Genomic DNA, 22,877 nt, shown 5'->3' on the forward strand with positions numbered 1-22,877 from the left:
ATGCAGAAAACCGATTCACTTTTTGAAACAAACGTATAATAAAAATTAAAAAAAAAAAAAAAAAAAAATCTGGAATTTTGAAGCCAACAACATTTTCAATTGTTAGAGTGGCAACTTTCAGTCTAATTAACCTTTCTTTTTTGACACTTTGCAATGACATTATATCATTATTAATGCCTTTCAATAAACACAAAGTGTAAATATTTAAAATTAGTTTCCTGAGTACTTGTGATTATTACTGTCAGTGGCGTATCTAGGGTAGGGCAGGTAGGGCACGTGCCATGGGCGCCAGCCTGAAAGGGGCGCAAAAGAGGCTTGGTTGCGATACAATAAGCGAGAATTATATAAAAAAAATTAAGAAATAATATATCATATAAAATAAATATATTATATAAAATAAAGTTTGTGTCATCATTTATTAAAAAATTGTAATTAAGCACTTTATGTGGGGGAAGAGGGGCGCGAGATCGGTGTTTGCCCCAGGCGCTATTTACCCTAGGTACGCCACTGATTACTGTAGATATTTATCAAAAGATTTTCTTTCATTTTTATTAATTTTTTAATAGCTATTTTCGCATTAACAAATTCACATTTGATTTTAAGAGGGCGAATGCAGTAATTTGAGTACAATCTAACGTTTTATCATTACCTCATCATCAACTTTATAGTTTGTCGGATTGTGTAATACCAAACACTTATCCTGCTTAACTTTTTTATTGGATTACGAAATTCAACTTTTTATTTCTGAGAATGAAATGAGTATCAAAATTACCCGCTACACACAAGTGCGATATACTCAACACATGATTGACGGACTTATATTAGGGGAAAAGCTACCAATCGTCTCCAGCCAACCAATTTTATGCTCACGTGATATGTTCAAAACATTACGTAAATTTCCGTGGCCAGTTCTGAAAATTAATATCACTAGTCATTTCGAAGTTTTTATATAGTAGTAAGTGTGTCAGTATAATAGCAAGAAAAACAAACGAATACCAAAAAGTTGTTCCGTAAGTTATGTTATTAATTTATACCTTGGTTTCTTACCAAATTCATCTGAAATATGATGGAGTCACTTATTAAGTTGACTGTGAAAACTCCTAATCAGCATATTGAAGACATACAAATCGATTGTGATCTGACATGGACCGTTAAAAAATTAAAGGAATACCTTCAAGATGTCTATCCTTCAAAACCAGTAAGTTACACAAATTGCATAATGTTATTAGACAATATAACTTCTTTTACATTTATAAGTTTTTAAATTCTCCAAAACAATAGCTACATGTATACGAATATAAAAAAAAGGTAACTAACTTCATTGAATTTATGTCACTGTAAAGTTGCAAGTATTTTATTAAAACCAAATTAAAGGCAAGCATTTTACAAAGCCACTTTTTAAAACCTTGATTATGTTATATATTTATAGTATGCATTTTTTATTTCACTAAAGATAATTTAATATCCATTACAAAAGGGATGAATAATTTAGAGTAATTTAATGCACAGTTAATGCTTTAAAATTTTAAAAATATTTTCACAGAATCTGAAAATATTATAAAAACAAATACGAAAATGAAATGTAAATTTTTTTGCCTAATAATCAATATAAATATTATTTTTACCTATTTAGACTGCAATATATTTATACCAGCTATCTTAGATAAAGAAAATGGTACAAGTTTGTTAAGGCTATTAACTATATTACTTTGGGGTCAGTAATAGTTATATTGCACAAATAGTTACTATCTAGTTTTGTATATATGTCTATTATTATAGTTTAAGACAATTTATTTGAAGTATAAACTTTGTATTTAAATTTTAGGCAAGTCACTCTCAGAAGCTCATTTATTTAGGAAGACTGCTTCAGGACCACCATATTCTAGAAGAAATTTTTAAGGTATCATTTTCTGGTATAGCTTTCATTTACATACTTGTATGACATTTTTGGTCTGTTTTTGTAAGAAATTGATTTCGAGTGCAGTTGCATGAAAAAGTTAATTTTAAACGCTACAAGCTAAGCTTTTAAGAATTGTCTAATCAGAATATGTGCCAAGTGTCAAAGCAAAGAGCCGTTTTTTAAACTAAAATTAGAAGAATGTTTCAACTGTCTCCTGAAAAATTTTGTTAACTAAACATAGGTTTTGCAAGTAAGCCAATAATATATATGGTTTGTTGTCTGGTACATACCAAAATAGAGCTATTTAAAAAAAGATTATTGAGGGAGAAAAAGAATTGTTTTTTGAATAGCAATTTATTTTAAATTTTGTTTATAAAAACATTATTGTTTAGGAATGTGTTTCACAGACATTGCACATTGTATGCTCTGAAAATGATAACTTTGAAACAAGTGAATTAGTAAGTCATAATCAGTAAATATTTTTGAAGTATTTACCTAAAGTGCATTGAAGAATAAATGAATTTAAATAAAGTAAAATCTAAAATGTTTCAAAGTTGTAGAAATTATCTTTATTTTTTCTCTTTATTCTAATTAGAAAAATTGATTGTGATCAGTTATTAGTTTATTATTTAATTCTCATGATTGATTAGTATTATTAATAATACTATTTAGGAGCTACCTGCAAATAACTTGTGTTCTAACAATACAGATGGAATCAGGCACAGGGTTCCTTTTCGTAACATGTACGATTATGAATGTAGATGTATTTATGATTATATGACATATTCATAGATGAACCTATAAATTGACTTCAGAGTTGTTCTTAGTTCGTATGCTCTTTTTCTTTCCTCCCTTCTTTTTTGTTCTCCTTTTTTAAAAAAGTATTTATTTTTTATTTTTTAATTTCAGCACACCTGTAGTTGCAGATAACACACCATTAGCAGATCCACCATCGCAACAGCAATCACATCAAGAATTTATTTGGATGCCAGATTTGTCATCTCCACAACAGCACCAACAACAGCAACAACAACAAAATCTTTCTGAAATGCAATTACAGTATCAAGCTCAAATGCAATATTACTTACATCAAATGTACATGTGGCAACAAAGCATTTTTACTAATCAGTGGTCTTTTCCAATAACGTATGAATTTTAAAGAAATTTTTGTGTGGTTTTACTAAGAATTTTAAAGGAATTCTTCTATTTCATCAAAAGCAATTTTATATATTCATTAACATTTTGCTTAGAAATCAAGGTTATGGCTGTCAATTGCCTACTATTCCTTCTGCAGTAATACCACCGCTTGAACATTATCAACCATATGCACAATTACATCAACAAACATCACCTCAACCAGCAACAGCTATAGTTACAGAACAGCCTCCAGAGCCCCAACAGCCTCAGCCACAACAAGAACAAGAGCAACAACATCAACAGAACAATCAAGCAAATGCACCAATGGATGCTGGTCCTGGTGGTGGAATTATGGCTGCACAAGATGAAGATAATGATAGAAATCGTGATTGGTTGGATTGGTTATATTTCTCAATGCGTGGTTTAATGCTTGTCAGCATTGTTTACTTTTATTCCTCAACAACACGGTTTTTTCTTGTTGCTGTGCTTGGTTTTATTATTTATATATACCAAGCTGGATGGTTTTCTAGAAGAGTTCCAGCAGGTATGAATGTTAAATTTTAAAAGTAATAATTGATTTAGTGGTTCAGTTTTAAGTTTTTAAAGTAAAAATTGCTTTTGTGGTTAGCGCTATTTTTTATTTTTTAAGAAACACCTGTAACAGATGGGGAGACAATTTTAGAGGAAGTTGAAAATAGAGAAAGATTAATTGGGACACCAAACGTTCGGCATCCCAACTTTTTGCAGGTTGGCCTAACATTGTTGAAATGCTTTTTTTCATCATTGATTCCTGCTGGTCCCCCAGCTTTACAACACCAGTAGTTATTACTTGATTAGTTGTTTTCGATATTTGAAATCTAATTTTCATTCCACTATAGTTATGGTGTATTTCCATAACTGATCTTTACCGCATCAAAATAACAAAACTGATTATAACGACTGTTTAGTAATACTTATTTTAAGTGGTGCAAGTTGTAGGCAATCATTAAACTGTATATTTTGTCAAGGCCATAATCTAAAAGCTAAAAGTGACTTATTCTATTACTTTATTTTTATGAGCCGTATGTATATATTACTGTATGTATGACTATCAACAAACTTGTATATTTTTTACATATCTAAATTTGTTTGTATATGAATATATTATTAACAAAAAGCTTTTTTTTTCTTTACGTATTCAAAAATAAACGCTATCCGACAACATTTTTTTTCGGAGGCTGAAAGTTTCATGTATACAGTTTTAACATACATCGAAACAATCTCTGGCAACGGATCGACTCCATGCTGACTTAAATGCATTCGTTGTTTTTCCTTTTAACAGCAATCGCTGATAATTGCTAAAAGTTTGATATGCTCTTTCAGCAAAAATGAATTCTTTTACGCTGGTTTAACAATCTTAATCAAATTGAATATTGTGTGTTTTTTTATTTCAAAGGCGTGTACAAAAGTTTAGTGAACGTACGTTGTTTAGCCCTCTGAGGCCCACTGGGTCACCCGTGAGCCATCGCAAAAAATCCGTTTAACAAAAGTTTATTTCATGTTGAATTTTTTTTCATCTGTGAGACTCAGGGGAATTAACAATTACAATCAATTTTTATTATTGAGTAAAATCCCATTTTTACTTATGGCCACCCGTATAAGTGATTGAATTATCAATTCACGACAAATTTGACTTATATAATAACTGCATTTTACAAGGTGAGACAATATTTAGTATTAATATGTAACTTAATGATGTAGTTAATGAATTTGTATAATCTTTGATATGGATTTGATATTTACTATGTATTTATAGCATTTAAAATTGTTGGGTCATGTGTGACCCAGCAATTTTAAATGTGTTTTAGAGACAAAAATTAAAAAAAGGAAATAATTTTAAAACCATTATAAGATAATATGGGTTTCAGGGGGGGTTATATTCAAAACGGTAATTCTTGGAATTATCAAAATGCCATTTTAATGCAATGAAATCATTTCTCACCCGCAAACGGTTTATTACATATTATTTATATCCTCCGGCATAGCCTTTACTTACAGCTTCTATAGTTGGTAAAAACAGCATAATGACTAACATGCTTATTGTTTGAATTTGTTTGGGGAAAACAAAAATCCCCCCTATGCCTCACAACAACAGTTACAACATCGTGAAAATAGAATTAACAGTTTAAAACAGCGAAATTTTATGGTGCGACGTTTACAATCTTACAAAACTTTATTTTTGAAAAATGAATTTAAGGGGACTTAATCGAATAGAAATTCTGCGCACTGTCTTAAAAGGTTGAAGCAAAATTATATAATGTATGTGAAATATTGCAAATTTTTTTTCTGAAAACTTGTAACTCATTAGATCTTTATACAAAAATTATTTTATATTTGATTTATTTCAATTGACTGATATGGAAAACTGATACTTTTCTCGTTATTATTCGTTATTAACGGAAAGTCCGAACACCTATGGCTTGATTTTTATTATTTACATTGTTACAACAGGGACGGTGTTGCTTTAAAAAAGTAAGTCGTTAAAAAAGTTAACAAATAGTTCTGCGCATGCGTAACTCATGCGCAGAACTATTTAACTTTTAATATAGATATTATTGTGTTTATTATTATATGTTAATATACATATTATTATGTATATTATTATGATTATTAGTATGTTTATTAATATACATATTATTATGCTTATTTCGATGTTATTTTTAAATGAATACATACCACAAAGTTCAAATTTTTTAGCATATTTCAAGAAAGCGATACGTTGTGATTTAAAAAATTTAATTACGTCAGCACACAGTGATCAGGAATAACTTAAAATTAGGCCAAAATTAATTTTGACAAAATATTTATTCAAAATTGCTGAAAATTTACTCTAAGATGTAAAAAAAGTAGACAAGGAAAGAAGACTCAAAATATTTTAAAAATGGTTAAGTATGGTCAGAGGGTAGCAAATTTTACTGGGCCCCCCTCCCCACCACCTTGCCCCTGAGTAATTTTAACTAATTAAGTTTTAAACTAATTATCATTTTGAAAACCAAATGAAAAATTATGAAAATAATTAGTTAACATGATCTATACGTTTTATATTTCACCTAAATTGAAAAATAAGCTTAAAAATAAATCAGCATCGTCTTATTTATTATGTTCATATACATCTTCGTAATCTATTTCCTCAGTAACTAATTCATAATTTTCTTCATCTTCGTTTTCATTGTCATACTAATTGTACTCATTATCAGTTTCATTATCACTTTGGATTTCATCAATGGTATTTTTATTTGATTTTTTAACAAGTTCTAGAGCGCTCTTTGATAATTGAATTGTTTTAACTTTACTTCTATCTTGAGAAATTATTATAGTTGATTTTATTGGATCACTTGTAATAAGAAGATTTCCTATTTTTTCACTCTTTCTTCTTTTTGTTCTGCTGCTTGATTGTTCCCATTCAAGGCATTTTCTTCCAGGTGTTTTCTTTTCATTTTGATACGTTATGTTATTAAAAGTTGACGCAATAGAATGTTCTTATATATATATATATATATATATATATATATATATATATATATATATATATATATATATATATATATATATATTCTACAACATAGATAACTACATAAGCTATGTACTAGAATAAAATAAAATTAAAAAGTTTTGTTCAGACGTGTCAGAAAAAACTCTCAAAACATGAAAGTTGCTAATTTTTTCTATAAAATGAACTTTTTAAAACTACATTATTTCCAAATGGGGCAAGTTGGGGCAGCTAACTTTTTTGGTTTCTTATAGAATGATACAAACTCTCTTTAAAAAAAGAATTGGCTTCGTGAAGGAAGTTTAAGGTAAAAAGTCCTAGCACCATAAAAACAGTTTAACACTTTCGCTGCCAACTACGAGAATACTCGTAGTAAGTTGGCATAGTTTAAAATAGCTCGGCAGCGAACGTGTTAAAATCGTTAAAAAAGCATTTTTTAAATGGATTTTTTACATTATCTTTTTGGTTAAAAGGCTTTCGTTAGGGAATGAATTTGAAGTTAAAAAAGTTGCATTTTTTCATTAGGGTATGTAAAATATTAAAAATTAGTTTATACTTTATATTAAAAATGGCTGTCCATGTTTACTCAGTTGATGATGTTTAGCAGTATCTTTCTGATGGCTTAATTAAATTTTTTAAATCACAACGTATCGCTTTCTTGAAATATGCTAAAAAATTTGAACTTTGTGGTATGCGTTCATTTATAAATAACATCGAAATAAACATAATAATATGTATTTTAGTTAATATAATAATATTATTTTAAATTAACGCCTTACGGCGTTAAAAAAGTTTTCATTATTTTGCGCACGCGCAGATTTCACAGTTGTTGCGTTAAAAACGCCCGTTGTTGAGTTAAAAACGCCCGTTGTTGCGTTAAAAAAGTTTGTCGTTAAAAAAGTTTATTACTTTTTTAACGACAAACTTTTTTAACGCAACAACGGGCGACGGATTAACTTTTCATTCTATAAAGTTGAAGTTTACTTAGCGTCCGTGAAAATAAAAATATAAACAAACACCTTAATATTAAAACAGGATAAATCGTTAATATCAATATCAATCAATCAATATCAATATATTTCGTGTTAAGGATGTTAAAAACACGTTAAGGTGAACTTCATTCTTAACTTATGTGTTATCATATTTTTTAAAATTTGTTTTTATTAAAAAAAAAATCAATTGAATTTATGTGTATTATTTACTTTTCTTGTGCTTGCTCATTTTAACTAATTAGTTTTTCAAGTCAAACTACATGTGTGTTTTTATGTAAATTACTTGAAGTCTATTTTTACTATTCGTTTAACTTATTTTTGTAAATTATTTACAATTTTAATGTCATTGCATTTTTTTTTAGCGAAACACTATTTTCAATTATTTGTGTTATGAAATATTCTTGCAAATAAAAAATATATTGACATTTATTATATTAATAGATATATTGATATATGTTCACTATATTCATGATATAAATCACTAAAAAGTAAACTATAGATACAAAATTTTTAATATGAATATATGTTGTTTTATGTTTCATCTTATACCACTTATAACTTATAAAACTATAAGTTTTTAAAGGTTAGATTTAATTGATTATGAATTGTTTAACATTTTAGGTTCATAATGAGCAATTTAATAAAACTTTATGTTGGATCATTGCCATTCAATATAAGAGATACAGATCTTAAATGCATGTTTTCAAAGTACGGAACACCATACAATGGTAATTAAATAGTGATTTTGAATTTTGTAAAATTAAAAATCAATAAATTACAAAAGTTAATAGTTTAATATATTAATGTATTCTTTAGCTCATGTTGTAATTGAAAAAGAGAATCCAAGTTACTCCACTAATTTTGGATATGTTGAGTTTGAAACAAAAGAAGAAGCTGATGCTGCTATTTCAGGACTTAATGGGACTCTTTTAGGACATTGTCAAATCTTGGTTAAGTATGCTGTTCAAAAAACTGAAGAAGTTCTGCAGCATGTTACTTCTGAAGGTCTTATTACTGATAGTTTGAAAAACGGCTGTTCTAGTAGTAGTAGCCGCAAAAGAAAACTTGCAACTGTCAGCAGACCTCTTGATGATTACATTTTTCAGCCTGACAAAAAGTTTGCTTTTGAGACCTCATTTGAAAATTCAACAACTAAAGCTGATAGAAAAGTATGAAGTTGTTTGTTTATTTAAAATTTTTAAATGTTGTTATTTTTCTATATATTTTTTAAAATTTCATTTGTTCTTTTTTTTTTAACTTTTTTAATTTTTGTTTTTAGGTTTTTAATGATCCAATACATGGACATTTTGAACTGCCAGTACTGCTACTAAGTATTATTGATACCCCACAATTTCAAAGATTGAGACATATAAAGCAGTTAAGTATGTTTTTTTCTTCATTTTTTGTCTTTTTGTAATAACATTTTTTAAAAACCAGAAAAATGAAGAGTTGACAGTTTTAACTTTATATTTATGACACAAGAAAAAAATTTGTTTAACTTCAATAACAAACAACTTTAAGTTGTTAAATTTTGAAGTTTAGCATTATAAATTGTTACATGCATTAACTTTATGATTACTTACCTAATGTGTTAGGGTTAAGTTGCATCATTATTTATATATTTAAGCAACTTAGCTAGAGAACACTATATAATTAAGATGTCAGAGTTAGAGCTAGGCTTAGGTTTAGGCAAGAAATAGGGTAAGAATCACTGACCAACTTAAAATATAAATGATTTGTCTTACTTATCTTAAACCCTTCTGTTTAAGATCATAGATAGTTTACAATGCTAAACTTAATGTTTACTCTTTAATGTATTTAAGAGTAGCAAATATATTTTAATTGTAAATTTAACTTTCTTCAATTTTTTGTTTCTTTTTTTCTTTTTTAAAATAAAATTTTGATGTTGTTGAAATTTAGGTGGTTGTTACATGGTGTTTCCTGGAGCTTCACATAATAGATTTGAACACTCACTTGGTGTTGCTTATCTGGCTGGTCGACTTTGTCAAACTCTTCAGAAACGCCAACCTGAATTGAAGTTGACACAAAAAGATATTATTTGTGTTCAAATAGCAGGTTTATGTCATGATCTTGGTCATGGTCCTTTTTCTCACTTGTTTGATAATTTAGTAATACCCATTCATGATCCTAAAAGTAATTGGACAGTAAGTTTTTTTTTCTCTTAATAAACTGAATAACATGGCTTTACTTTGAATTTCATGTCTATTTTATATTTGTTAAATACAAAATGATAATATTAAACATATTATTGATGTTCCATTAGTTATCATTTGAATATTCTATAAAATTGAATGTTAGGTGTTAAAGAAAGTCCTTAAGATTACTTACATTGTACAGTTCTTCTATTAAATATTTTTTCAGCACGAACAAGGATCTGTTGATATGTTTAACCACTTGGTCTTAGAAAATAACTTAGAAAGTGTCTTTGAAGAGCAAGGTTTTACTGCCAAAGATATGTGTTTTATACGAGAACTTATTGTTGGACCACCCAAAGATGACCAAGTTAAGCAGGTGTGTAATTAAACTTAACTTTACAATTTAAATTATGATTAAATCATGATTTGTAATAAGACAAGGTTATTCAAAAGATTAGCCAAAAGAATTGTGCTAAAAATAAATTTAAGTTATCCTGTGGCCTACTATAGGGTAAAGTCTTCTCTAAAGTATATTTAACAAGCAGTTGATAAAATTACTGTATATAACGGTGTATAACTCAGCTAGGTTTCCTATTTTTGTAACTAATGTTTCAGGTGTATTTTTGACAGACGACTGCTTTCATCTTTTTGTGTCCTTAAGAAAGATTTTGATACTAAACATCAACTGTTTTCAAAGCTTAGTATCTTAGACTAAAATAACCTCATATACTTTACCGGAGAAATAGAATTGTAAGTGTGCTATGTAAAAATTGTACTCAAAAATTTTAAGTATTCTCTTTTAGTTTTGATTTTAATAAGTTTAGTTAAAATGTATTATCAAACATTTCTTTGAAGTAAATCTGAACTTGATGTATAAGTTGACTGGATGTAAGTCTGGATGTAAGTCTGGATGTAAGTTGACTGGATGTAAAGTCAATGCTTTTTTGATCAAATTTCAACTTACTCTTATATACAGTATGTATATTAGTTTGGTTCCATAAAGGTATTATAGTAATATTAATTTTCTACACTCTAAACTGACAAAAAATACAGAATTTGTAGTGTGTATATATATATATATATATATATATATATATATATATATATATATATATATATATATATATATATATATATATACAATGCTTCCAGAAAGTATTAGCGCACTCGTAATTTTTTTATTATGGACAACTTCAAATCAATATAAATTGTAAAGTAATTTAAATTTTGAACTAATTTTTTTTTTTAATGAAAGGTAAAAGCAATTAAATTTAATTATAATGTCAAATATTGTTAACCTGCTTGTTTTTTTTATGAGTTAATTAGAAGTTTAATGACTACTCGGAAAAATGTCTGAAATTAAGCGTGCAAAAGTATTAGCGCACTCATTTAAAATGTATTAGCACACTCGTTTAATTCCTTTGAGAAAAACTTTTTTGGTTAGTTTTTGTTAAAAACTCTCTGCTGATTAATAATAGTCAATAAAAAATATAAGAGGAATATATTGAAGTGGCGGAAAATCATTTGAAATACAGTAAGTTAAAACTTTAAAATTGCAAGAACAAAAATATGGGTTTAAGGAGCATATCAATTGAAACAAAGTGGCAAGTTGTTGGCCTGAACAAAAGTGGTCTTAGCAATCGAGAAATTGGAGGTCAACTTGAAATCAGTGAATGCAGCGTTAGAACAACTCTCAAAAATTATAATGAGTTTGGAACAGTCAAAGACAAAAGTCGCTCTGGTCGTCCCAAAAAAATGTCAGAAAGGGACGAAAATAAAGCAGTTATGCTCGCTAGACGCAACCCAAACATGAGCATAGCCAAAATTGCCTCAGACCTGAATACGGCGTTGGGTGCACATCAAGTTAGCCGATCAACAATTAGCAAGCTTATGAAGAAAAAACACCTCAATTCATACCTTGCAACAAAGAAGCCACTATTAAGTATCAAAGACCGTCTCAAGCGTAGAAAATGGTGCAAAGAGAGAGCTGCATGGACTGTAGAGCAATGGAGAAAAGTAATTTTCTCCGACGAGTCAAATTTTGAAATTATTAATCGCAAGAAAAGGGTTGTCGTGAGGAGATACAAAAACGAAAAGTATAATCCTCGTTTTATCATGTCAAAAGTTCAAGGAGGAGGAGGTTCAATTGGCATTTGGGGCTGCATTGCTGGATCTAGCAATGGACTGGCGCATCTTTACACTGATCGCCTTAATCAACATCGATATAGAGAGATATTAGAAGATTATTTAAAGCCATCAATGGACGTTTTCAAGGCTGACTCCACCTGGCAATTTCAACAAGATAACGCTCCTTGCCACACAGCACGCTCAATAAAGCAATACATGGAAGAAAAATGGCTGAATCTAATGCCTTGACCCACTCGCTCACCTGATTTAAATCCTATTGAAAATCTTTGGAGTTGGATGGACTGCAAATTACAAAAAAGCAAGCCCACTAACTTGGTGCAGCTCAAAACGCAAATCCAAGAGTTGTGAAACACCGTGCCACAAGAACTAATCAGAAAACTTATAGATTCTATGCCGCGTAGAGTCTTGGCATGCCTTAAAAACAAAGGTGGTCACATAAAATATTAAACTTTCTTAGAATCTTTGAAAAACTGTAAGTGCGCTAATACTTTTGCACGCTTAATTTCAGACATTTTTCCGAGTAGTCATTAAACTTCTAATTAACTCATAAAAAAAACAAGCAGGTTGACAATATTTGACATTAAAATTAAATTTAATTGCTTTTACCTTTCATTTAAAAAAAAAATTAGTTCAAAATTTAAATTACTTTACAATTTATATTGATTTGAAGTTGTCCATAATAAAAAAATTACGAGTGCGCTAATACTTTCTGGAAGCACTGTATATATATATATATATATATATATATATATATATATATCTTTTTCATTTATTAGTCATTGAGCTATAGTGGAACATCAGAGTTTATAGACACATGTATTTAATTCTCAAACTAATTTAAAAAGTAAAATAAGTTATATGGGAAGAGTTACACAGGTGTTATAGAAAATTATAAAGAAAAAGTTAAGCATGTTTTAAGGTGGTAAACAAAAGTTTATAAAAGTTTCTATTTAATTTTTCCTTTAGTTTTTGATAAAATAATAAAAGAAATAATAAAATCTTTTTCCATATAATTTAGGCATGGCCTTACCTTGGAAGAGAAGAAGAAAAAAGTTTCTTATATGAGGTAAGTAATGTGAAAATTGAAATATATGACTTGCTTAAATACCACTGAAATGAATTAGAACAGTTGTTTAAAATATTTTACTTTACCTTAATTTGTGCTTTAGTGTGTAATCTGTAGAAATTCATTTTGTCACAGGATTTCTAAAAAGCTTTATTTAATATGTAGCTAAGATTAAATTCATCTCCTATCCTAAAGAGTAGCTTTTAACTCCTACCAAAACTGAATCAGTGTTTTCCACAATTGGAAATAGGTTAGAATTTCAGAAATTTTTAAATTATGCGCTGATCCAGGATTACTTGCATAATTACTGGCAAAGGTGAAACGCAAATTACGTGTTAAAATATGAGTTGTCATTCAATTAATGTAAATGACTTAAAATAAAGTCTAGCTAAAACAATTTTAATTTTAAAGATCTTTAAGCTGCAAATAATTTTATGTATGGTCATTTTTTTTCTCTCTCTCTTTATTTTATCAGCCAAGATTTTGTTGTTTGCAATGTGATTTATTACATTTAGTTGCAGGAAAGTTACTAAAAAGAAATAATTTATTCTCTTACAATAAGTCATTAAAATTATATCTACAGGTTGTTGCAAATAAGAGGACAGGAGTTGATGTGGACAAGTGGGATTACTTTTTAAGAGATTGCCACCATCTTGGCATTTCCAACAATTTTGATTATAAGTAAATTTTTTATAAATTTTATATTTTGGAGTTTATTAAGTTTTAATGTACAATAAACATTACTGAAGTTTTGAAGATGGAACATTAAGTAATTGTAACCATTACTTATAAACAATCTTGATAACCCTAAGTTCATACTACAGATATATGGATGGTTTCAGCTTGAAAGATTCCATCTAGATTCCATCCAGATTACATCTATTTTTGAAAATATTAACATTAAAATTCACTAATAGTTTTTTATAAATAAATAAATATAATATAAAAAATATAAATACATTATTACATATTTATAATAATATAACTATATAATTTTAGAATGATAAATGTATTTTGAAAGATATTTTGAAAATCCTACTGTGATAAAAACAAGAATTTTTGAAAAACTTGCTTCCATTGCTTTCCACTTATTCTGTAGCTTTTTCCTTCTTTTCCAGTTAGCTTCTCCTTCCCAGGCTCCTTTATAGCTTCAGACAAATAGTTTATGTTTTAAGATTAAACTTAAACATAAACTGTTTGATTAACTTGTTTGATTTGTTAAGTTTTATTTTTTGAATTAAAGTAAAATAGTTGATTTATCTTAAGTCTATATGGAGACTGTATGAAAAAAATCTTAACTAGAAATCTGACTGATTGTTGAAATTTGTATTATTGATTAAGTCTTAACTCAATTTATAATAAATCTTCAGAATTATATTTTCACTTGTTGTGAACTGGACTTCTGAGAGCTTAATATTATTTTCTTAAAATATAAATAACTGTGAGCCTGCTGTTGTAACTTTCTGAGCCATTTTTAATTTTTTTTTTTGATTTTATTGTAACTAACATAACATTAATATTAGGTCATGATAATGTTTTTCTAATCTCACAAAGTTTTTAGACAATATCTTATTGTTAAGAAATGTTTTCATGGCTAAATATCCTCACTAATGGACAAATTTTTTCATGCATCAGTCTAAATTTGATTTAAATGTTTTTATTCATACTATTATTATTTATATCATTATTTTTATTGCTATTATCAGTAATATTTTAATAATCATAGTTATTGTTGTTGCCTGTTGTTGTTGACTAAATAAATGGTTTGTTATTGGTAATAAATGTTCATCTTGTACATAGGTTTGTGTTTAATGTTACAAATGTAATATAATGTAAATGTTTAGTGATTTGTTCTTACACTTATAATTTAGACGTTTTTTAAAGTTTGCACGAGTTTTAATGGTGGATGGAAAGTTGCAAATATGTACAAGAGATAAGGTAAAAGCTAATAGTTCATGTTGCATAAAATCATAAGTTTTTAAATTATCTTTGGTATAATTATAGTTTCTTTGTGGTTTTTTAAGTTAAATAAAAATTTTACAGTTTAAAGATGAAAATCTTTACATAATATTCCACTTTAAATTTTTGATATATTTAGGATTCCAAATTAAGGTTAGTGAAAAAAAGTATTTCCTTTAAATTAAGATTTAGATTTAAAGGAGGTTTGTTTTAATTGTAGAAGGTTTTGATACTCAATTTTTTATAAATATACATGCTTCTACTAATATACATGCTTCTATTAATATACATGCTTCTATTATCTGACTGTTAATGTTTTAAAATCAGATAGTTAATAGAGGCATATATATTAACAAAAGCTTCAACACCACGTTTAAACATATTCAACAGTAGTGTTCAAAGCAAAACCTGGTTTTAACTAGGTAATTTTTCGACTGTGTTGTTTCTAAATTTAATGGGAAAAGACTTTCAGTGTGGTTGCTTCTAATAGGGCTCAATCAAAAAGAGAACGAAAAGGGAATTTTGAAAGAACAAAAACAAACTGTGTAAAACCACAAAAAAATCAGGACTAAAGAAGGCAATATTTCAACATAAACATTGCCAAAGACCTGATTCCTCTAGAAAGTCTTTTTTCGTATAGTTCAAACTCTTAAGGGCAAAAATAGTGTTGTATAACCAGAAAACAAATGACAAACTTGTATTATAGATAAAATTATGGACCTTACAACATTTCCTCCACAAAATATTTTTATATCAAAATGAAGTCTGGCTGCATTTTACCAAAAAGTTGTAAGATTAAGGTGCATTAGTTGCAAATGTTTTAATCCTGAAAAGATTTCAACTATGAAACTCAAGTTTTAGTTCTACAGCCAGAATTTTGAGGAGAATGCTAACATTCAAATAAAACAGGTAAAAGTTAAATGAAACTAAGCTATACAGGTTCCAAACAGAATGATATTGCCAAACAAGGTGATATTTAGAACACCTGTTTTTTAATATGAAATAAATTTTTCCTCTCTAAGTCAAAACGGTAATATTATCTTAGATTGCGCTTGTGGTTCTTGTATAGCACAAAATATAAATTGCTTTGCTATGGATAGCAGATGGATATTATATGAATTTTTAGGTGGATTGCAAGTTGATGCAAAATTTTATTAAAACTTTTTGCAAAACAACCCATGTTAGTAGCAATCACTCTAAGGACACGTCCTATAGAGGTATTTACATATTATATATTTTAGGTTTATACTATTTCATTTAGTGCAAAAAAGTTTCAAATTTATGAAAAGTAATTGATTTTACATTGTTTTTTTTTTTTAGCTTTTAAAATCTAACAATTCTCAGAATTCATTGAACTAATATAAGTTTACTTTTAACACAATTTTTTGAAATTTTAATAATTGTTTTAGTGTAAGAGTAATCTTGTTTTAATAAAAGAGTGATTTTGCTCAATCAATAGAAAGTAACAAATATATCATAGGTAAAGTCCTATGGGAAACTACTATCTGATATTGAATTAATTAGAAGCAATGTTACAAACTGTCATCTGATAAGATAAGAGAGTTTATACCTTTAGAAAAATATATTGATGACCTACTGTTTGAATGTTACTATTAATATGAGAATGGTCTTTATATAGGCAAAAGGTATGACTTATTGAGCTGCCATTATAGAACCTTGGTCAAGCTCTTTTTGCAACTGCCATAATCTCCATTTGACTTAAATGGCATAAAGACAAGTATATTATTAAACAAGGTTTAAGCAAGTCAGTTGCATTATAAATACAGAAGACACAAACACCAGTAAGATCTATTATTAAAGCTGCTTTCTTGGAATTGCAAGTTTCCCATTAAAATGTTTTTCTATTTAAAACAAACTCACTTCAAAATTAAGTTTTACACATAAAGCTCTTCACTTATACTTTGATTTGATACCATATATAGTGCAAAGAATGTTTTGCAAAAATGTTTTTGCTATTGTTAGGAAGTAACTACCTTGTACGACATGTTTCATACAAGGACAAGCTTGCACAGAAGAGCTTATCAACATAAAACTGTTAAAATTATTGATTTTATGTAAGTGATTCAAATTTTTTAGAATTTTTTTTTTCAGAAAATTAGTTGTATTTTTTAAGTTTATCTTCAATAGAGTGAATAATGGTTTATCTACTATAGAGTGAATAATGGTTTAAATATACAATGGCTGTTAAGTTTTACAAACAAGTTTTTTTCTTTCACTTTTATTTGTACTCCATATCATTTGGTCAGACTTGATGAAAAAGTACACAGAAAAAGTTTGACTGCAATCTGATGAAGATGAAAATTGTTCCCAAAGCTATTTAAGTGGTCCTAAGCTGTCTAAATAAAAAGTCCTTAAAGTTCAAGAACTTTTTTTTTGTAGTTTACACGTTTTCCAACCTTAGATGGTGTTATTATATAACTAAAAGACTCAGCCATCTTCTCAAATTAAGATCTTATGAAGGCGTTTCACCATTTCAAACTTATGTCGGAATTGTGATCATGAACTATTTTTCAATCCGAAACTCAAATTAAGCGTTTTACTGGACCTAATTTTTTATTTAACTCTGCGCTCTGGAACAATTGCTCTCTAATTTTAATTTAAATAAAAAAATATTGTTTTAAAAGCCAGATATCTAATGTAGAACTTTATCATGGCTTGAATTACATGTTAAGCAAATCAACTGTTACCACCCTACTATGCCATTAGATATGCAGCAAAGGTACAAGTTATACCTCTTAAACATAAAGGTATTAAATTTTAAACAATAGAAAAAATCTGCATGAAACTGAATCAGCAAAATATATGATGATGCTTAATTTTGGCATTAGATATTAAAAACTAACAACTTAAAATTGAAGGAAAAAAGTGTAATTCAAAATGGTACTTCTTGATGAAAATGCTTCATAAAGGACTCAGCTGAAAAGGTAAAGGAAGCTGAATTCACAATGAAGATAAATAAAAATTTTTGATATACTGCTTAGGGGCATTGTATTGATATACAAGAAAGCAAGTCATTTCTTTAAATGTTAAGAAATTACTAGATATCCATAGATTGAATATTAAAAGTGGAGATTTACAAGATAGAAGGTAATGAAGTCAAATCTAAAGCAGGAATGATTTTACTAGTCAACCCACATTTTGGTGCCAGAAATGTAGAACTGTTTCTGTGTGATTATGGAATGCTGTGATTTTGGAATGCATTTTCCTTGATTAACTTTAGTTTTTTTTTGCTATGGAATATGCCTGGATTTTTCCTTCTTTTCTCTGTTGATGACAAATCCTAAAGGTATCTTTATATGTATAATATAGGTATGAGTTTGTGCAGTAGGTATGAGTTTATGCAGAAAGAAAAATGAGTTTGTGCATAGGTATAAGTTTATGCAGATTGTGTTTACAAACTTTGTACCCCAACAAAAAGGTTGTTAATTAGATAAACAACCATGGGCATGAAATACTTTTAATATAAGGTGTAAATATCTTACATCAAAAGAAAAAACTCCATATTTTTTTATTTATATGACTGGATTACCAAGCAAAGTGGTATATCAAAATGATTACAAACTGCTGTTGGAATTTAAAGTGCCTCGCACTTGAATTCCTGCATTCAAGAACATCACAAAAACAAAAGTTTTTATCATGAGTTTTTACTTTTGCGATTGTGATTTTTCACCTTGGACTTAATTTTTCTTTATTACATACTTGTTTATCCTATTACATAAAAAAATTCGTTGTAGAGTTTTCTGAGTTTTTCACTTCTGCTGGTAGTAGTCTTTTGTTTGTAATCAGATTTATCACCAAAATAAGTGTATTTTACAAAATGAAAATTACAGCTAATGGTAAAAAAAAGAAGCTATTTTCAGATTCAACATTCCCAAATTAACAGGAAACAGTCCTATTATGCTTGGCACCAAGACAAAAAAGTTTTTTTTTAAGGCCTGTGTTGTGTATTATTCTACATCAATCAATCAATCTATATTTTAAAATAACCAGATAAAAAAAATCTTCAGTTAAAATTTCAATGGGAATCCATGATGAGGTTAAGTCTATAACAATTTGACTGGAGGAAGCGTGTATGACCATACCTTGAATAGAACGTGTGATCATAGCTTGAATTGCAAGGATAATTGTGACATCAAACTGGAAAACACTTGGGTGATGATCAATGTTATGAGCAACTTGAAGTTTGGAAAGCTTTCACTTTTTTTTAGAAAATTAAACCTAACAGGTTTAATTTTCTTTCCTAGAACCTACTTTCTAGTTAGATAAATGGCAAAAGGATTTACCTTATCTAAATATTTCACTTTTAACATCTGCTACACTTAAACTAACAGGAAATAGTCTTTTTGAAGAGAATATTTCTTTTCACAATCACCATAGGTGCATGAAAAGGAGTATTGTGAATGTCCTTCAGAATGATTTCTTTGCAAAACTCAAAGCCACTTATGAGCCTAGGACATAATTTGAGGAAACCCTTTTTTTAAGAAGTGAGGAGCTTTAAGTTATTTTAAAAAGGGGTCTTGAGGTAACTTTTGACACAGGGACCCAGTAAAACTGCAATCTATGTAATTTAATGCTGTTTTCTAAAATTATGACTTTACTACACAAATGAAATAACTGCAATGGTTTCAAGAATACTTATAGAAGAAAAAAATGTAACAAATACTAAACTTTTTGCTAAAACCTTCAAAGCCAAAGTAATGAATCTAGAGTCAACTTCCTTTAAATAGATTCTGTTACTTTCTCATCAAGTCACATCCAATAAGAGTGCATGGTTTTTACATTAAAAATTTTTTTTTGCTAATGAGTATACAGTTATATATGAAATAAGAATTATTATTAAAACTGTAAATAAATATCATAGATAAGAACTAACAGCTCAACTTAAAAGCTGTATCATTAATTTTATTTCAAATGTAAATTTCAAATAAGATTAATGATGCAGTTTAAAAATGATAAATTTGGGATAAAATTGTTGATAAAACTAAATTTTTAACAGGTGTAATATTTTTAAAGTAAAAATTTGAGATTCAGAATAAAGAAGAATTTTTATCTTTTAAAGGATTTCAGATGTAATTTTAAAAGCTAATGATCATTTGCATCTTCCAGGAACTGACGGGTAAACCCTTTTAAGTTGATATAATTATTACCTATAAGTTATGTGTAACAATAATTTAGTCTGTTCTATATATTACTTAAATATAGTAATGATTTTAAAAAAATGTTGGCAATTTTTTTTTTCAGAAAGATGGTTAAGATGACTGATTGCATCAATGATATGAAAGCTTATACACATTTGAATGATGAAATACTTACATTGATTCAAATTTCAAAAGATGAAAGGTTGAAATCAGTAAGTATTTTAATGTTAAATGCACACTTTTTTTTCAAGATTTAGTAACTTGTTTTTTTAAAATTACGTTTTAGTCTCAAAATGTCTTAAGAAGAATTCAGCGTAGAGATTTATATAAATATATTGGGCAAACTATTCTTTCAAAGCCTATTACCAAGGTAGCATTTTTTTTTTGGAAAAACTTTACTCATTCAAATTAATTAAAAAAAAAAAAAAAAAAAAAGAATTTTTTCAATATCTGAATGGATTTTTATCCATTTGACAAATTATTTTTTGCATTATTTTTAAGCATTTTGGTCATTCACTCATTTGACCAAGCTTCAAGGGTTTTTTCCACTTAACCTTTAAACCAATTCTGTTACTTTTCAGTAAATAGCATAAATAAGTACTCTTTTTTTTTTTGTTTTTTTTATGTTTTTCTCCTCTAGAAACAGAAAAAATTTTCAAATTTATTATATATGATTTACTATACTCAAAAATAACTAGACAACAAAATTTATTTCTTTAGGATGATGTTGTAAAAATTAAAAATGAAATTGGTCATATCTTGAAAGTACATGCTGCTGAATCAAACAACAATGAATTTTGCTTGGATGATATTGTAATTCATGTAAGCTAATAAATTGATTCTGGTTGGCTTTGCTTTATGATTATATTCTATGATGCATGTGGTGATTCTTACTCCCATAAGGCTGCTATTTTTTTATTATTGACTTACGTGTCTCGTTGTTAAAATTCTGTGCTCAGTGTTTAACATAGAAATCAAAATATATTTCTTGATTAAAAGTTAAAAAACTTATTTTTTAAAAAAAAAATAGATATTTATAAAAGACTAAAGATGTTTGGAAGTAGTTAGACTAAACTACTTCTTTAGAAGTAGTTTAGGCTAAAATCTTTTAACTAGTATTACTTTTAGATATTTTCTATGAAAAATTAATGAATCCTATAAAAAAGAGTTTTTTTTTAAAGAATATTTGTTTAAACAGTTTTAAATATAAATTCTTTTTAGAAGAAAATGTGTAGTACTATTTAACAGTGTGTACTTATCATTATTTTTCTGCCTAAAGTAAAGTTAAGCATTATGTGTTCTCCTAGAATAAAATCATTCTTTAAAAATACTTAAATTCATTTGTTAATATATTTATTTATGGAATAAAAATATGAAAAAAAACCTATACCTAAAGTATTATCTAGAACTTAATTTTCTAGCTTGTTGATTTTGATTACGGTATGAAAGATATGAACCCTATTGATAAAGTTGGTTTTTACACCAAGTTACAACCAGATGTTCCAATTTTTCTTTCAAAAAGTCAAGTGAGCATTTTTCTAAATTTTTTATTTCTCTCACACTATTTTTTATTCAACTAATAAAAAACTATATCACTATTGGAATGAATATGTTAATAAAAATTTCATATTATGTAAATTTGATTTCTAACACTTTTAATAAAGTACACCTAACTTTTTTTGCTTTTTCAATTTTTCGGCAAACGCAATATGGTTGACTGGCAGTCATTCTTCATATATAACAAACTGCAATTATTAAAAGACATATATGTATTTTCAATCTCGTATTTCATTAATGTTTAAGTATTCACCTTTAAATAGCTTTTTTGATTTTTATTCTCCATTAACGTTTAGTTCATAAGTTTTTTTCTTAGTTTGATTTTTACATATTTGTTTTAGGTCAGTCAAATGCTACCTGAAAGTTTTGCTGAACAGCACTTGAGGTGTTATTGTAAGAGTAATGAATCATCTTTTCTGGCATTATTGCAGAGGTATACAATCTTTTTATGAAGTGTTTTTACCTTCACTTCTTTTGTTCATAACACTAAAACTAAAAAGTTTTTCTGAAAAAAAATGTTTTTAGTTTTTATAAATTTTTTTATTTGTGCAGAGCTTTTGGAGAGTGGAAAAATTCATATCTTTAAGGTTGCTACCTTCTGGACAAAAAATGATGCACTTTTTACTGCCATCTGTTTATAAACTCTGAAAATTATTATTAAATTTGTGTGACATATTTAGTTAGTATTTATCTTTTAAGTCATATATTTTTTTTGTATTAAATTTGTTCTTTTAAATTTAGTTGACTTTTTTTAATTCTTGTATAAAAGTATTTAAGGAAATAAACAAAATTCTATTATATAAACTGAGTTTTTTTTTTCTTGTCGATCCATTTTTTATTGACAAATCATTTCTCAAGTTTAAACTTAACAAAAAAAGGGTTATTTTCTACTTTTGGTGCATCAGATACCTCAACAAATCTGAATCCAGGAGTTGCAACTATCATTTTTTGTTTGCAAATAAATGCTGACTAAAAAAAAGAAAAACTTTAAAATCAATAAAACCATTTTTATTTGACATACAAATTTACATATATGTAGTTTTTATTTTAGATTTTCATATTTATTGTTGTCATAACTACAAGGTGTGTTAAAGGTATTATATAGGATTAGTGAAAGAAGTAATCTCATTGATAAAATTTAGTTTACGATAAAATATCTTTTGTTTGGATCAATTGTTTAAAATCCACATAATTTTAACTCACTAATTGAGATGATTAAGTTTCTATTCTTTATTATAACAGATTTTCTGTTATTTGTCATGGTAACAAATAGT

The 22,877-nt window shown here is 27.6% G+C and overlaps 2 protein-coding genes across 5 annotated transcripts; both read left to right on the plus strand.

The window, feature by feature from the left end:
* Window positions 1–963: 963 nt before the first annotated feature.
* LOC145194002 (homocysteine-responsive endoplasmic reticulum-resident ubiquitin-like domain member 2 protein) lies at window positions 964–4,193 on the plus strand. 2 transcript variants are annotated; one of them, XM_090069478.1, is made up of 8 exons: window positions 1,057–1,198; window positions 1,634–1,714; window positions 1,826–1,900; window positions 2,293–2,358; window positions 2,573–2,643; window positions 2,810–3,046; window positions 3,151–3,581; window positions 3,687–4,193. In XM_090069478.1, the coding sequence occupies exons 6-8, from the start codon at window positions 2,886–2,888 to the stop codon at window positions 3,857–3,859; spliced, it is 765 nt and encodes a 254-aa protein (XP_089925604.1). In that variant the 5' UTR covers window positions 1,057–1,198; window positions 1,634–1,714; window positions 1,826–1,900; window positions 2,293–2,358; window positions 2,573–2,643; window positions 2,810–2,885; the 3' UTR covers window positions 3,860–4,193. The 2 variants fall into 2 exon arrangements, with proteins under 2 accessions (XP_079927700.2, XP_089925604.1); XM_080071574.2 differs by lacking the exon at window positions 1,634–1,714 and having other exon boundaries at window positions 964–1,198.
* A 1,068-nt stretch (window positions 4,194–5,261) lies between these two features.
* LOC145194045 (deoxynucleoside triphosphate triphosphohydrolase SAMHD1-like) lies at window positions 5,262–22,407 on the plus strand. Of its 3 annotated transcripts, none has more exons than XM_090069021.1 (17): window positions 5,262–5,335; window positions 8,180–8,286; window positions 8,375–8,727; window positions 8,838–8,940; window positions 9,479–9,723; window positions 9,941–10,090; window positions 12,881–12,928; window positions 13,512–13,609; window positions 14,800–14,866; window positions 16,871–16,962; window positions 19,968–20,024; window positions 20,150–20,258; window positions 20,333–20,416; window positions 20,767–20,868; window positions 21,468–21,572; window positions 21,945–22,036; window positions 22,156–22,407. In XM_090069021.1, coding segments are annotated over exons 1-17 (1,848 nt in total). In that variant the 5' UTR covers window positions 5,262–5,333; the 3' UTR covers window positions 22,190–22,407. The 3 variants fall into 3 exon arrangements, with proteins under 3 accessions (XP_089925147.1, XP_089925150.1, XP_089925149.1); XM_090069024.1 differs by having other exon boundaries at window positions 5,271–5,548; XM_090069023.1 differs by lacking the exon at window positions 5,262–5,335 and adding an exon at window positions 7,553–7,676.
* The last annotated feature ends 470 nt before the right edge of the window (window positions 22,408–22,877 follow it).

The sequence above is a fragment of the Hydra viridissima genome, unplaced genomic scaffold, assembly GCF_058129835.1.
Source record: "Hydra viridissima isolate aposymbiotic clone 2 unplaced genomic scaffold, HvirCarnegie_v1 scaffold_12, whole genome shotgun sequence".
Classification (NCBI taxonomy): Eukaryota; Metazoa; Cnidaria; class Hydrozoa; order Anthoathecata; family Hydridae; genus Hydra; species Hydra viridissima.

What these genes read in the sequence shown, in the direction of transcription:
- LOC145194002 (XM_080071574.2), top strand. Translation starts at nt 1,064, where the DNA reads ATGATGGAGTCACTTATTAAGTTGACTGTGAAAACTCCTAATCAGCAT. An exon ending in ATGTCTATCCTTCAAAACCA is followed by an intron (nt 1,199 to 1,825) that starts GTAAGTTACACA and finishes TTTAAATTTTAG; the next exon opens with GCAAGTCACTCTCAGAAGCT. An exon ending in AGGGTTCCTTTTCGTAACAT is followed by an intron (nt 2,644 to 2,809) that starts GTACGATTATGA and finishes TTTTAATTTCAG; the next exon opens with CACACCTGTAGTTGCAGATA.
- LOC145194045 (XM_090069021.1), top strand. An exon ending in CAACTAAAGCTGATAGAAAA is followed by an intron (nt 8,728 to 8,837) that starts GTATGAAGTTGT and finishes TTTTGTTTTTAG; the next exon opens with GTTTTTAATGATCCAATACA. An exon ending in GTTAAAATTATTGATTTTAT is followed by an intron (nt 16,963 to 19,967) that starts GTAAGTGATTCA and finishes TATCTTTTAAAG; the next exon opens with GATTTCAGATGTAATTTTAA.